The sequence below is a fragment of the Glandiceps talaboti genome, chromosome 1 (genome assembly GCF_964340395.1).
Source record: "Glandiceps talaboti chromosome 1, keGlaTala1.1, whole genome shotgun sequence".
NCBI lineage: Eukaryota > Metazoa > Hemichordata > Enteropneusta > Spengelidae > Glandiceps > Glandiceps talaboti.
In genome coordinates, this window is record NC_135549.1 from 14,765,906 (window position 1) to 14,783,126 (window position 17,221).

Genomic DNA, 17,221 nt, shown 5'->3' on the forward strand with positions numbered 1-17,221 from the left:
CAGTATGTCAAACGTCCAGTGGTGTTTGCTGTGAATGATGGTTTACTCTGCTGCCCTTCTAGAGCTACCATGCAACCGATATACACAATCGACTCTATATAGTGTATATAGTAGACTGTAAGATACGTCGTGTCCGCCCTCACCGAGCTGCATGAGTGTGACCCGAAACTAAATTCTTAAACTGCGATTTCACCAATAAGCCGTTTCTAGGTTCTTTCAAGTTGATTTTTTACACACCAAACATCACAAATTGCATGCTTGTAATTTGCTTCGGCAAGTATAGTGTGATAATGTGACACTGAGGTACAACCATTGAAGTAGGGTCTATGGTACAACCATTGAAGTACCACTCACGGCAGAGCTATGTAATTATGCGGCCTCTTGCCACAGGGGCATATATTATTACTTCCATTTTCTTAGGAAAATATCATACGAATCTTGCTGCTATGAATGTATCAATCTCTATACTACGTAGAAATATTTATTATATATTTATATAATAAATACTATTATATATTTATTAAATATTTATTTCTGCCCTTCTCTTTTCTCCTTACAGGTAGGAATATATAGTCAAAAGGTTGTTACATTTAGTCTGTAGACCTGAAAAACAACAATCTATGAAATATTACATGCCCCTATGCCTCTTGCTAGCCCACTTACTTAGTAGTATGTTCTGAAATAGTAAGTAACAATTAGTACCATAGAGGGCGTTAACTCCGATAAAATCATCCGCAGATGCATTACTAGCAGTGCATTACTTGGAAAAGTAAATGTTATGGGCATGTACTAAAAGAGCCAATGGAAATTATCATTAGTTAGTTATGTATTTACTTTATTTCCATTTTATTCGCTTATTTGTTTTCTGGGTTTTTTTTTGCACAGGGCACTTGTGTTGCTCATGAAACAAAAATATTGTATTTATTAATCAAATCTGACTTGGAGGTGTAGTAATCTTTGAAGTGAATCTTGTGCCCCCAGTCTGCCACCGAATCCGGCTGTTGTATAATATAACGATTCTTTGTCCTTGTGCGCAGCTAGTGCGCAGATAGCAGACGGCATTCTGACTTTCAATCTGACATCGACGTGCTGCTGTTCGCATGCGTCATTGATCGTGGCTGGCTAGTGATGACAAGTTGTGGTTAACCTCAGGCCTCAGACTAGACTAGATCACTATAAAGAACGTTCTTGATTACATATCAGCGGATTTGGCGAGAAAAGGTATTAATTAATTAATTAACTTCATATATTGATCGAGTTCTGAACAAACATTGAAGGAAACGACATTTAAAATGTCGTAATAGTATATGAACCTAGGACGTGAGTCGACCGGACATACAATGTTGAGACCATTGTCGTTGGTTTTCCGTGAAAGATACATTTGTGTTGTGTACATTGAACGTTAAGACGACATTCATTTTTGGCAGAACGTGCATTAGCCATTACCTTTATTTTCAATTCCCAATGATTGAAATTCCTTTCCAGGTCATGTCCTTGTTGACTCATGTCACACATCATTGCCATTGAAAAATCATCGTCATAATAAGCATACTGCCTGGAAAATAGAACAGTCAGACCATTCTATAAATTTTCGCGCGAGTGAATTCAAAAATATAAGTGACTCAATAACAGACGGACCGTGACGTAATGTATTGTAGGATGAGGGTGTACAACTTACAAGCACGTTTCACTGTCACAAATTTCGCTTGGCTCGGTCACTCTCTTTGTTGACCTAATAACAGTGCAGTGGAGCATGCGTGCGCGGTTCGGGCTTGTACGTACGTACAGCTACCAGCCGCTATACCTATTTTTGATTCATTTTAATAGGCAACAAGGGCGTCGACAGGATGTTTGATTTCCTCGAACTGAGAAGTCGTTCAGGTCACGAAATGGAAGCTTAAAATATGCCATATATTATTCCCACATATTTTGTTAGTCTACAGACATACGTATAATACAAGTAAGTACCAAGAGTAATATGTCTGTCAGGTGGACGCCAATGTCGTCGGAAGTAGGAGTGAACATTGACCCTAAATAGCTCACAGTACTTTTTTCTTTCATTTTTTTCTCTGATTTTAAGACCGTTATGTGAAATGATTGCAAGAATATATTGGGAATTGGAAGTTTCGGAAGTTGCGGTCAGACACTTTTTTTAGAACCATTGTCTAATAATTGTAACATACGAAACCTATAAAAGTTGCGTTATAATGTCAGCATGATGACCACTCCTTTCCTGTATGTCATATGTAACACACATTCATCTACAGAGACCACCATCTTTAATTTTTCCACAGAAAACTGATTGAATCTGGGCCTTATTTAGTGAGAAGGAAAGTAACTGAAGCAAAGACATTTTACCGTTTGCATCCACCTGCAGCAAGTTGATCATATCAAATCAGTTGTAGATGGCTACCAATACAGAAGATGGAGTTTTAGGAACTGAGAACACTTCAGTAGGTGACATGCCTGATCATGAGCACGTTAGTGAAAGCAGTAAAAGTGAGAGAGGTGGAACCTTTGTCATTAGTGACAATGAAACTCAGGAAAGACCACAAACACCTGTACAGAAACATCAAGTAAACCCTGAGATAACAAGAGATGAAGACACAAGTAGAACTGAACAAAATGATATCCCATCATCACAGACTCACAGAAGTTACAGAATAGAGAGACCTATTTATACTCAGAGATCATTTCAAAATGTTTACAAGGAATCTCCCCTGGAGTATGTTCCATATAGAAAGAGGATAAAGAAAAAGTTTAGTAAGTGCAGATGTAGTGGACCTTGTTGTAAGGGATGTGTTACATCAACTCTTCCAATAACAAAATGGTTACCAAATTATATCATCAGGAAACAACTACTTGGGGACATCGTCTCAGGTTTTACTGTGTGTGCAATGAACATTCCGCAAGGTAGGTACCAATAGCTATCAAATGACATTAATATTAATACTATTATAAATTTAATGTAAGTATATGATACAAACTGATTCTCATTGATTAGGACTATGTAAAGTTTGATCTACAGCATCAGCTTAATGGATTAGAATACACATGTATCTTTATACAATGTCTTCTCTACACATAGTCTGTAAGGTACGCCGTGACGGGGCACCCTCACACATCGACCAACCCCTACCACAGAGGACACCGGTGAGGGTGAAACATCACGGCGAATCTTACAGTCTACTCTACACATAACTGTTATTTACTTTGCTTTATCAAGTTTATGTAGTGGGCAATAGTAAAGCAAAAATCACAAGACATTCAAATAGTATTCTCAGTAGCATTTTATCACAAGAAAAATCAGTAACACTAACTAGATAGAGACCAGGAAAGAAGCCTCTTCATTATGATGGTTAGTTTTGTTTTGAAATCATTTTGTCATAAAATGATGGTGGTTTTTGGCTTGATTTTTCTTTGTTTAAAGAGAAGGTGTAGAAATTACAATAGGGTTTGGTGCCTTCATTACTCTTCACCAGGGGATAATACTGCATGTTGATGTACACACTGAACTGAGCCCCTCTACATGATTACTGCCCATTTCATGTTAGTGTTCACTGGCTCTGTTTGATACAACCATGTAGAAACCAACAAGAAAGTGCACATGCTACACTGTAAGATTGTCTTTGAATGAATAAAGATTTGACTAAATGAAAGGAACTAATGCCACGATGTGGACATCAAATGCAGACATCAAAGTATTGGCATCTTCATGTCTGCATCTAGTTGCAGTTTATTTCATTTAGACAAAATGTAGCAAGAAAAATTGCAATCTTGCTATCGTATAATGTGCAGTGTGTCTTATTGGTTTCTGCATGATTGTATCAAACACAGCCAGTGAACACTAAATTGAAACAGGCAGTATCAGATATATGTAGTATTTCCATAGAACATGACTGCAATGATTCCAGATTGACATCTACTGGAGAGGATTACATTGTAAACGTAATTATGAAGCTATTACCAGTAAACTTTAGACAAGTATGGGAACACCGATTTTAACAATAACAAATAATCGATACCTACAGGCTTTGTCAGTCATTCCTAAAAAAAAAAAGTTTACAGAATGGGTCATCATCTTGTAAGCTGTATTTGTCTTTCTCCAGGTATGGCATATGGTCTATTGGCATCCCTACCACCAGTGTATGGTTTATATGTGTCTTTCTTCTGTCCAATCATGTATGCATTGACAGGAACATCAAGACAGTTAGCCATTGGTGAGTAAAAACAACATAAAGACCATCCTACACTTCTGACAATGCTGACAAAATGTCAAAACAAAAGAAAGATGCAACCATTAACATTGTTTCCCTGCTCTGGAATTACATTTTGTATTAGTTCCAAACTCAGAACGTAAATAATTTATGTATATTTTGGCTAAGCCAATCAGCCTTCGTAGACTTGTCACATGACCTTACATATGACTAGGTAAATTAGTTCAGAACTAATACAAAACATTTTAAATTGGAGTACTTTCCATAATTTTGTGATGTTGTCTTTACCGCGAGTGTCAGTCCATGAACATTTATTCACATGAAAAGTATTTTTTTTTTTGCTTTTTTTTGCAGTACATTATTAGAATTTTCAAGGCAATTGAAGTGCATTTCATAAATTACCTTATTCACTTTACACAGGTACGTTTGCAGTGATAAGCATGCTGGTAGGTTCAGCTATTGAGAAAGCTGTACCATTGGAGCAAGGCAGTTCTGCGCTTAGTGGGAACTCGGCCAATATAACAAATACAACAGCAGCACCAGGCTTTGATAGAGAACAAGAACTGATTAATGCAGCCGCAGTATTAGCTTTACTTGTAGGGTTAACTCAGGTGAGGGCTTATCAATCACATTATTTGAGTCAGATTAAACAGCTAACGCGTGTTCATGTACTCTGGGTTCATAGTTACAAATGAAAAATGCTACTCATATTGTCAGAAATATTTATGGAAATGAATACCATACTTTCGCTGACCTCTCATCACCATCATCAGTGGTGTGCTACAGTGAGTTATCATTGTGTCTCATGTCACATCAGCAGTGAATATTTTGGATTTACTTCCCAAAAAAAATATTTGACTCGTTCAGTAGAAATTTTCATTTGCAATGTTCTTTCATTATCTGAAATATTCAAATATTGGGAACCTTACTTCTTCGGGTAATTTCAGTTTGATTTTGGGTCAGTCAACATCTCCAGCTTTCCTCATCTCCACCTCTCATTGTTCATATACACTTTCAAGTGAAATATCCATGTAGCACTAAAAAATAGACAAATAAAACCTTAAAATGTGACGTCATTTGACCATAGTACTAGTAGATTGTGTCACAACTTAGTAAATGTGTTTATGTTTCACAAGATATATTACACATTGTCAGTTGTCAACACCTTGAAGATAAGACTTGCAATATATATATATATATATATATATAGATATAGATATAGAAATATTACTAGACAAATGAAATATTATACATGATCTAATGCAGTCTTTTGGTTAATGTGCCAATTTTGTGACATATGTCGACTGTTTGTCACCATTTCTGTGACAATTCCAAGGACAGCAATACAACTTACAAGCATAGAAGCCACATTCTTACTAACTCATGTGCTTAGTTACAAACAATAAATCAGTATGTAGGGCAAATACATTGTACAGGAATTTAATATTGTGTAATATGTTATGTCTGGTATTCTGTATGCATACAAAAGAAAAAAAAAGGTTTAGAAATACATTTTTAAAAATATTAATATCTATATTGGTCCTGCCTATGTTGTCTTTAATAACAGTGCAAAAGTTAGAGTCAGAATTTGTTTGAAAATTTTAGAAGTTGATCATATGTATTGAATGATATTTTACAAGTACATGTACTATGATTATGAGTATAAATCAGAATTCAGCATAAGCAAACAATGTCCATTCTGATTTGAAGAGTTTGTTATTTGACAGTTGGCGTTGGGTCTTCTACGTCTCGGCTGGATCACTATGTATTTCTCAGATCCTTTCATCAGAGGTTACACCACTGGTGCAGCTATTCATGTCTTCTCAAGTCAGATTGATGATTTACTGGGACTAAATATTCCAACATACAGTGGATCTTTCAAACTTATCTATGTAAGTCAACCTAACTGTTGTTTTATTATGTTTATAATTCTATTCTATTCTATTCTATTCTATTCTATTCTATTCTATTCTATTCTATTCTATTCTATTCTATTCTGTTGTGTTATGTTTATATATATATTATGTGTATATATATATATATATATATATATATATATATATATATATATATATATATATATATATATATATATATATATATATATATATATATATATATTTATATATATACATAATATATATATAAACATAACACAACAGAATAGAATTATTATATATATATATATATATATATATATATATATATATATACTTTTAAAAGTACATTTCAAAATTTCAAATCTTAAGATATAGACTATGTTGTGATATATTTATTTTTATGGGTTGGAGAGGGGGTTTGGGGGCTGGCTATTTTAAATTTGTTTACATGTAACTTGTAATTTCATGTCAGTTTTAATTTCCATGCAATCTATTTATGGTATTTGACCTCTATAACTGTTGCAGTAATTACTCTCCTGGGTTTTTGAACAAGGCTGAACTTTTTAGTTGTACAACTCTTTTTAACAGTTTTCAACACACAGTTTTTTGTCTTTTATAGTAAATGTAGTTCTGTGATTTTCTTAGTTTTTTGTATTTTAAGATGGTGCTTTTGGTAATTTTTTAAATTTTGCATTGTGAAGTGCCTCTGAACAATTGCTTTAATTTTGGTATTTTGGCAGTATACAATATCTTACTTTATTATTATTTATTACTACATGTATATCGTCACTATGTAAAGGTTTGTCAGCCTGAGCCTCGATTTGCAAAAATAATACTAAATATTTTTGTTCTCCAATAGACATATCAAGACATCTTTAAAAACATAATGCATAGTAACCTTGTCACCATTGCCTTGTCTGCCAGCTGTATTGTCGTCCTGATCATCATCAAAGAAATCGAGACTAGAAACAAGAAAAGATTAAGAGGATATCCCTTAGGAGCTGAATTACTTGTGGTAGGAATACACCAATATTATAGCCAGCATCTTCTATGTTTTATATATTTGTTGATTTAAGTAAGCCAGGAATACATCAATATTATAGGCTGCCAGCATCTTCTCTGTTTATATGTTTTGCTGATTGAAGTAAGCCAGGCAATAGTGCAGAGACCATTTGAGGTACATTTATAGAAGTAGTTTATTTACCCACATCTATATTGAAGTATATAGAGGTTGATTGATGAGTTATAGGGTCAGAAAAAAATAGTATGATGCTAGTCGAGTCTAACCCCTCAGACATTGTTGGCAAGTTACAGAGTTACAGTAACAGTGAAATATAGGCCAGTGTAAAATAAAACATTAAATAAACAAGAGATAAATCCAAAATATATTATTACTATACTATTGCAATTTATATCACTATTACTGAGTATTCTATGAGTGCATTTTTAAGAGCAATACGAACGGAAATTGCAGAGAGTTTTGATGTGATGCTAAATATGATTTGATGATGATATAATTATTGTAATCATTCACAAGAAAAATTATTTATTTATCTATTTCAGAAAGTTTATTTTTATTATATGATGCTCATACATGTTACAATGAGTTGATACTAGAAAATTTGGCAATTCAATGACACCCTCCCCCCACACACACACAAATAGTACAGATTGAAACAAAACCTGGTTCAATCTCTATTACAGGTTGTTAGTGGTACACTAGTATCTTACTTTCTCAAGTTAGAAGAACATGATGTAGAAGTTGTTGGAGATATTCCGACAGGGTAAGAATATCAATTTGCTATGAAATTTATGAAGACTGGTGTATATACATATACCATGTAGACAGTTATGCACAGTTTAGTGTTCTTATCCTCATTTAAGATTTCCATCTAGGATTTTGTTTTATCAAAGCAAAATGTATGAAAATTACAGTTGCATATTTCATTCAAGACTTGGAAGTCAATAGGGTTGGTTGTTGGTGGCTGAGTGGTCAAGCCGCTAGCCGCTGCAGTCAGGGTTTGAACCATGGGTTGGGTTGATTAAATTTGCCACACTGCAAGTATTGTTGCTCAGTTAGTCTCTACCGAACAAGACTTGCAGGTTGCCCCTGGGCACTCAGGTTTCCTCCAGCATCTACATTGAACCCATGATGATCAGTCCTCACTTGACTAGTCTTTGGGTAAAACTTAAAGAATTCTCCCTTATAAATAAAGGTTATTATGTAGCTAAAATTTAGGCCCTCAACCCGCTCATAATTATCAGTTTCAAAGATTATTTCAAACATATTTTGAATCAAATGCACAAAATGTGACATATTTTGTTATCATCAGACTTCCAGCTCCACAACTTCATTCCACTAACTACATTGGTGTACTAATAACTGATGCAATAGCCATAGCTATTGTTGCATTTGCTATGTCAGTATCCATGGCAGCATTGTTTGCACAGAAGAAGAACTACAAAATTGATTCCAATCAGGTAAAGCAAGCCTTTTTTTTTGAGTTTTACCTCTTTTTGTGGGAAATATTATTGATACGTAGGTGAAACTGTACATAATGTTCTTCAGAGATATGTGCATTTAAATTAGAAGGCTGCCTTCAAGTTGTAAATTCACTATGCGTAATAACAACTTGGATGTTAAACAAGATATAATGTGTTGGTTTCATTTACTTTCACTCATCAGTACTCAGCTGGCATTGATCAGAACCTAGAGGTGAATATGATGTGTAGGCCTAGTTGTCAGCTGTTTCTGTTGTGTATAGCAATACAAGCATTTAACAATATGTTTGACAGAAGTTCCTTAGTAAGACCAGTATGTCACTTCCACCAAAGTTCTGATTGCTTCAAATTCCTTCCTGATACGTGAAAGTGAACGAAAGCAACACATTTTATCTCGTGTAACACCCCCTTTTTTATCAAGCATAGTGAATTCACAAGGCTTCCTTCCTGTTGAAGATTATCTATATACAGTATTGTGTATTACTGCATTTGAGTTTGGATGTCAGATTTGTATGGAGTATTAATATTTACAGGCATGAGAAATTCATTGTGTATTTCAGTATTACAAATGGTTAAGAGTTGAAAAAACAATACTTGTAGGAGGGAATCTGCTATAAAAGTAGCATCCATATTGTTGTAGGAGATATGATATTTTTTAAAAATGGCTTAAATCTTTGGTTGGTGTCACAAGTTGGATCAAATTTAACCGAACTGTAACAAATTCTTGAGAACAAAAGAGCATGCATGAAGCAAATGTGCATAAATTTAAGTAGAACTTTAACACGTTAGAATGATATAATATAACATAATTTAATTTTGACATTTTAGGATTGACTTTACACAGTATATATAAATTCTATATGTGCCGGTATACATCTAGATAGCTTTAAATTTAATTTTAATTTAATTTCATAATTGATGTCTGCTGTCTTCCACTTCTCCTATGATATAGAAACTGTATATGTATTGATATCATAGATAGCTATATTAATTATTTATTTGTGCTGTCTTGTATGTCTCCAATGATATAGAAACTCTATATGTATTGATATTGTAGATAGCTATATTAACTATTTATTTTTGCTGTCTTGTATGTCTCCTATGATATAGAAACTCTATATGTATTGATATCATAGATAGCTTTATTAATTATTTATTTGTGCTGCTTTGTATGTATCCAATGATATAGAAACTCTATATGTATTGATATCATAGATAGCTATATTAATTATTTATTTTTGCTGTCTTGTACGTCTCCAATGATATAGAAACTCTATATGTATTGATATCATAGATAGCTTTATTAATTATTTATTTTTGCTGTCTTATATGTCTCCAATGATATAGAAACTCTATATGTATTGATATCATAGATAGCTATATTAATTATTTATTTTTGCTGTCTTGTATGTCTCCAATGATATAGAAACTGTATATGTATTGATATCATAGATAGCTATATTAATTATTTATTTTTGCTGTCTTGTATGTAGCCAATGATATAGAAACTCTATATGTATTGATATCATAGATAGCTATATTAATTATTTATTTGTGCTGCTTTGTATGTCTCCTATGATAGAGAAACTATATGTATTGATATTGTAGATAATTTTAAATTTCTATTTCTGTCGTCCTATTCATTTCATATGATACCAATGTGTGTATTTGATATATTTGTAAATCTATTATGTATGTCATTGATACTAGATAAAAAAATGTTCCACTTTCATATCGTTGTATCATATTTCTCTGATACAATTTTTGATTCCATACAAGAGATAGTTTGGAATTGAAAGTTTAGGATATTAATTCAAACTAGTTTTACAATAGCTCCTCCTTTCATTTCGTTCTCACAGGCACTTATAGCGTATGGAACAACCAACACTGTTTGCCAGTAGTTTTATAATAGTACCTCCTTTCATTTCGTTCTCACAGGAACTTATTGCATATGGAACAACCAACACTGTTTGTTCATTCTTCACTTGTTTCCCATCATGCTGTTCGTTATCACGTAGTTTGGTACAAGACAGTAGTGGTGGAACCTCCCAGGTACAGTTACTTTCCTTGTTTTAATATCTATGTTGAACATGAATTAGTGAAATTTACACCATAATAAATGCTTACTTGATTAAATCAGAACTGATGTTAAAGTTGACTCATCAGTTGTAAGTAGGTATTCAATTGTGTATGTTACAGAGAAATTATGTGTTTAAGCTGGACTAGCCGTAACTGGAGCATTATTTTTTTCAGTCAGACAAACAACAAGATATTCACTGAAAATTGTTAAAATACCAATACTTAGACATTGTACATGTTAAACAGAGGTTCGTTGTATCCATAAGTAGTACAGTAATAAGTTGAAATCATGAACATGTTGTGGTGCTGATTTTAGGGTGTGGACCCAAAGTTGAATTTATTATACTGTATTATGTGTACAGCTACACAAATATGTTTAACCACATGTGGTGATTCAGTACTATGCCTGGCTTGCTGTATTATGTTAAAGTCAATTATATCATACAAAGCAATTTAAAAAAATTGTCCCAGTTGCAGCTAGCACAGTGTTAATTAGTTTATTTGCATGGTTTATCCAGACATATGCATGATTTTGATTAGTTGGCTTACACAAATTATCCAAAAATATTGTTTTTTAGTTATTAAAATACATATTTTTCAATACAGATCATTCATTGTCAATATTTCAGATAAAGAAGATGAAATGCAAGGTGTGAATAGAATATATTATAATTTACTCTTGAAATATATGTTTTATTTCCAATATTTAGCTTGCTGGATTGGTTAATAGTGGATTAATGCTGATAATACTCTTGTTTCTTGCGCCACTCCTTGAGCCATTACCCAAGGTATGTTTATCAGTAATACTATGGACTACAGTAGTCTTAATACATTCTAGTCTAGCTGCAGAGGTACTGTCATCCCCAGCTTTTGTTTGACAACCTTCTGAGTGCAGATCCGATCTTGTTACAAGACTAAATGACACATGAATTATAGAGAAACATTTATTAAAAATATCAGTTTACATGTAGATAAGATGCTATACAAAAATTGCTATGTATATCTGGTATTGTCATATCTTTTCTAGGAATTTTTAGTCAGGGATGTAGATAAGGATTGTAGCCGGCAAAATCAACTGGCTACTCCACAGTTTCTTGTTGGCTACTTTTTCAGGAGTTTGTGTTTAGAAATTCTTGTTTCAATTACTATATATGCATTGTTGGGCAGATGAATGAGTCTCAGTCGTAGGTATTACTGCCTGCTTTTCCAATCTTACCAGCTACTTTTAAAATTAACTATAAGGTAGAAGATACAGTATTTCTGATGTCATGTACAGTATTATATTGATTGTCAGGAGGAGATGATGTAATGGCAGGCAAATCTTGCGCTTTGTAATGTTGTTCAGTCCCAGTGTGTAACACCAACAACTCTTCTTAATATATAGGATTGTTTTCTTCTTTATATGTAGGCAGTCTTGGCTTCTGTGGTCCTTGTTGCATTAAAAGGAATGTTTAAACAATTCTTAGACCTGCCAAAGCTTTGGAAGTATGATGTCATAGACTTTGTAAGTACTGTATATATTATATATATTTCAGTTTTACTAGAAACGTTTTTTTTTAGATTCTTGGTAATAGTAGAGATCATCACAAACCATTTTATATGCATAATGTAAATTCAAGTTCTACTGAGAAATTTGATGGTAGAGAGATAGTTTAGTGTGAAACCTTTGTCACTGACTTTTACCAAGTCCAACAGTACTGCTTTTTGTCAGCAGTTTGTTGGATAATTTTCTCAGCCTTGATATGTGTAAGTTACTCTCAGAATGAGCTTTGCATGTGGGCTGATTTCCAATTCAGACTGTAGAGATGATAAGAATTTCCATGCAATGATTTGATCTATTTTCTTTTTCCCAGACAAGGAGAATTTTGTTTGACTCAATCACTAAATACTGCAATGAAGCTGAAGTACCGTGTAGTATTAGAAGTGTACTTATTTCCTATTTTCTATGGATGGCTAATTGTACTTGGTCTGTTTAATCATAGTTTACTTGTCAATGTTTCCCAGATTTAATTTACTTCTCAGAAAACAAATAGCTTAAACTGTAGTAATGACTGATTCTCTCTCATATTTGATTTACAGAATGTATGGTGGGTGACATGTCTAGCTGTGTTTCTATTTAATGTTGACATTGGTCTCATCATTGGTGTGGGTTTTGCTCTGTTTGTGGTTGTATGGCGAACTCAGGAACCATACAGTACTGTCTTGGCACGTATACCAGGAACAGATTTGTATAAAGATTCTCAGTATTTTCCCACAGTAAGTATATAATATCGATGTAACTTGGTACTATCAGTACATTTTATAGCCTTTCCCAGGAACACATCTGTGCAAAAGATTCTCAGTACTATCCCACAGTAAGTATTCAATTAGATGTTATTCCACAACATTTTCTACCTTCAACCAAGGAAAAATACGAGTGACCTAAGGGGCCTTGTCACTATGAGTCGCTAGATGAGTAGTGGCAAACCCTTAGGTCATGAGTATTTTCTGGGTAAATGAAAAAAAATATTGGGGAATGATATATTTACACCTCCTCAATGATAATTTGTGAAAAATAATGGCATTTTGGAATGTATTGACTCATATTTCAAGCATCACAGAACCAGTGAGACGAAGGATATATGTAAAGTAAAGCCTCACTGTCATGCATTGACCAGTTTTGAAAGTGCATAGCTTAAATACGAAAATGTGATCATAGCATAGAATGGCAGGGGCAAGTCATTTTGAACAGTAGAGCTGAAAAAAAGAGTTTGGTAGAATAGTGACGATAGAGGTTTTTGATCTGTCCTGTTTGATGTCACACAGGTGAAGATTTGCATGCATTTATGTGATAATCTTGTTATGTATTTTAAATTTCCTAGGCTAAACAGGTTCCAGGCATAAAGGTGTTCCGAATGCACGCTTCATTATATTTTGCAAACATGTCTCATTTTAAGAAAAGAATGTATAAATTGACAGGAGTCAATCCAAGGAAAATACTACAGGCTAGAGCCAAGTTAGAATTACTGCAAGAGAAAGAAAGAAAAAAGATAGTCGAATCCATGAAGAAAATTGAGGACACTGTTGAAATAACAGTTGATGGTGTAGCAGAGGTATGTTAATGTATCATCTATATTCTGTACAAAATTTACTATTTGGAAAAAGAAAATTGTAAAAAAATGTATACAATATTTTCATCTAGTAAAACTTTATGTGTGCATCTTGTAGCAGTAGTCATAAAGATATATTGAGACATTTACAAACTCATCTCTGCCCTTTCTCACTCTCGAAAATCTTCATAAGTGTTATTTCATATATTTTTACCCCCAAACAGGCAATGCCCAGATGGGGCTATTACATTGTGTTCCATCCATCTTTCTGTGCATGCACTCTTAACATGCACTATGAGTGATTAGCACTGTCAATGTGGGTGAGGTTTTTCAAGATGTATTTTCTAACATGTAGTGATGATAGTTGAAGATTCCATCAGTCCTACATGAACAAGGATAATAAGAGACAACTGCCTTTTACCAGTTGGGGATGTCTTCTCTGAAATTGAATGCTATATCATTCCAACTTCCTAAATCCAATCTTGTGAAATCATCCCTCATCATAAGCTCTACTACTGTGTATATGTCATATTATATTATGTGTTATTTTCTGTAACAGCATGGTAACAATTCTCTAGTCAGAAAGACATCCTCAGAGCTTCATACACCTATCCAACATGTGATCAGTGATGACTGGACACAAGATAATATCATGACTGAGGTACATCAGGACGACGAAGATGCTGGTAGTAGTAAACTTACTTATTATGAGAAGGCAGTGAGCGACAGTGAGAGTGACAATGAACCTGATAGCAGTCAACAATCTGATATACATACTATCATTGTTGACTGTGCACCGTTCAACTTTATTGATGCCACTGGTGTGAATGGACTAATACAGCTTTTCAATGAATATAAAAAAGTAGGAATCAAGATTCTACTAGCTCAGCCAAGAAGTAAGTCCTATTTTTCCTTGTTGAGGCTGTTGAAATCAAGAAATTGAAACACTGTGATTGGCCAACACAATCCACTGATATAGGGCTGGAAAAGGTGTTCACACTTGACATGATTAATGCCATAGACTTATCATGCAAAAGACTCCTGAGGCCAAGGACTTTTCATACAAAAGACTCCCTAGGCCAAGGACTTTTCCAACTACAAAGTAGGATCTTACCTACTCTACAATTTTCAACTTTACCTTGAAATGAATAAAACATACAACTACCGTAATCCTATTTTTTTCCTTATCCACATATTACATATATATTTTAAATGAATATTAATTTACCCAGATATGAGGTGAAGAGGTGAAAATTGGTCTTATGCAAATGAGTAAACTTGTCTGCATCTAAATATGCAGATGTGGCTTGGGAACCCAGAAGGGACTGTCTGACATGGAGTCGTAAGGGTTAAGTAGTTCGGATCACTTTCCATAGGCTGCTATCCATGGAAAGGTGTCTAATTGATATAATGGTAACAATAGTAATAATAATTGCTTTTCAAGGCCTCCGGCCCAAATACAAGGTAAGAAATGTACAAATATATCAAAGTTGAATTGATAATAATAGTTTGAAATGAATGCTCTTTTGTTTTTCAGAACGTGTGCGTGAAACCTTATCCAATGCTGGTTTCTATGAGAAAGTAAACCATAAGGAAGCTGGCTGTTTGTTTGTTACAATTCATGATGCTGTTTTACATGCAGTTAGTGATGATGACTTCTCTGACCATGAGGTAAGCACCAAGTCGGATGAAATTTAATGAGATGTTGTGATGGTTGCTTCAAATACAATATACCTCTTGTCTGTTTGTATAATCATGAAATGATATGAATAGATAGTAGTATAGCTATTATAGGTATAATGGTGCTTATACTAAATAGATGTGTACGTAATTTATAAAGTATCAAACTGACTGGAAAAAATGTCTTTTGTGAAGACGCTCCAGATAGGACAATATGCTGCAAATTACATCCTAAAGATCTTGTCAACATAAGGAAATATTGTAGATTAAAAGAGCTGTCGTTGTTTCTGCTTCTGAAACCACTTGCTACGCCAACCCCACTGGAGCTTAGGAGTGGACACAATAATGGATCTTTCATTCTTAGACTAGTTACATTACATCGTCACCAATCTAACCAGTGGTATGGTGTAATACCAAACCTAATATAAATGTATTTATTTTTTATTTATTTATTTTCTGCATCCCTTTTATATCAGGGGCTCACTAAAAACATTAGGAGCAGCATTTACATAGAATCAAATACATACAAAAAAAATTTAAATATCATGTTAAAATAGCAACTAATAACTTCAAAGAAATAATAAGAGAGAAAGAAAGAGATAAAAAATTACAATTCTCCATCAGGTTAAACATGTTTTCCTATGTTCCATTGCACTACTTAGAAATTTCTGGATAAATTTGTCAATTTTTTTACTTAATAAAATGTTATAGTTTTTTGTACTGTCTCCTATAAAGAGGCTTAACAGTTCTTTGCCTTGTATAAAATCTTGATATAGGTTTGTCTCTGTATGGTTAAGTAAAAGATCTTTTGTGTTCTTCATTAGGATGTGACGATAGGTAGAAAGGCTTTCACACGAAAAGAGAAAGTGTTCAAATGTTTCATCTTCTTGCCCACAGCAGGGACAGGAGCAATCAAAGTTACAGTTTTCCCACTTTCTCTTTTCATATGAGAGTCCTAATGTATAGGATCTTGCTTTAAATTTTAATTGTGGCCCTTTGAAGTCATTTACTGATTTAAGATACGGTTCCATTTCTAAAGATGTTTTGAACCTACGGTAGTGAATGAGACTAGACTATTTTTCCATATCTTTTTTCCATTTAGATTCATCATACTTGAAAATTATTTGCTTGATTTTATTGTCTGTGAGATTTTTTATTTCTTCTCTATGTGTTTTGAGATTTGTTAAGACGTAATTTATAGATTTACAAATGTACATAAACCAATATGTACTTTTCAAAAAGAAGCAAATTTCCAATCTTGATCTATCTCAGGATTTTGAAAAAAGTGCAGAAAGAACACAGTTTTAAAAGCGACAGGTATGGTAGGACAAGTCTTTGCAACCACACACAAGTATATATCTTTATTGCATATTGGTGAATTTATTTAGCCTAGTAATACAAGTTTTCTGAACAAACAATCATATGTAGATGGTAAAGATTCATTCATTTGTGATGGCAAGTTAAGACTTTCATGTATCATTACCAGTGTTGTTTGTCTGGACATAAAGTTGACCTTGGCTGTTACTTTCTGACACATTTTCAGGTTTTGGTTGAAAATAAGGATGGTCAGATCAGAGCACATATCCACAGTATTGTAGAGGATCAGAGTCGAAGTGTATCACCGTTTCAAACACCACAACTGAAAAGAACTCTCCTGAATGCTACAGGTGAAGAAACTGCCTTTTAGTGAAACATATCAATGGAGAAAGTATTTTAATCAGATTTGTAAATCATTTTGTCATAAAAGCTGAATATTTATGAAATACAGGATGGG

At 33.7% G+C, this 17,221-nt stretch overlaps 1 protein-coding gene across 1 annotated transcript; it reads left to right on the top strand.

Moving 5' to 3' along the window:
• The first annotated feature begins 1,826 nt into the window (after positions 1 to 1,826).
• Positions 1,827 to 17,221, top strand: LOC144453746 (prestin-like). Its single transcript, XM_078145092.1, has 16 exons — positions 1,827 to 1,960; positions 2,295 to 2,913; positions 4,110 to 4,220; positions 4,638 to 4,828; positions 5,945 to 6,109; positions 6,957 to 7,112; positions 7,802 to 7,881; positions 8,431 to 8,578; positions 10,538 to 10,651; positions 11,389 to 11,466; positions 12,087 to 12,182; positions 12,758 to 12,934; positions 13,540 to 13,770; positions 14,327 to 14,663; positions 15,305 to 15,438; positions 16,991 to 17,221. The coding sequence occupies exons 2-16, from the start codon at positions 2,406 to 2,408 to the stop codon at positions 17,132 to 17,134; spliced, it is 2,670 nt and encodes an 889-aa protein (XP_078001218.1). The 5' UTR covers positions 1,827 to 1,960; positions 2,295 to 2,405; the 3' UTR covers positions 17,135 to 17,221.

Excerpts from the sequence above, each read along its gene's own strand:
- LOC144453746 (XM_078145092.1), top strand. The coding sequence starts at position 2,406 with ATGGCTACCAATACAGAAGATGGAGTTTTAGGAACTGAGAACACTTCA. Across the intron at positions 12,935-13,539 it reads ATTCTCAGTATTTTCCCACA|GCTAAACAGGTTCCAGGCAT; the intron begins GTAAGTATATAA and ends TAAATTTCCTAG. Across the intron at positions 13,771-14,326 it reads CAGTTGATGGTGTAGCAGAG|CATGGTAACAATTCTCTAGT; the intron begins GTATGTTAATGT and ends TTTCTGTAACAG.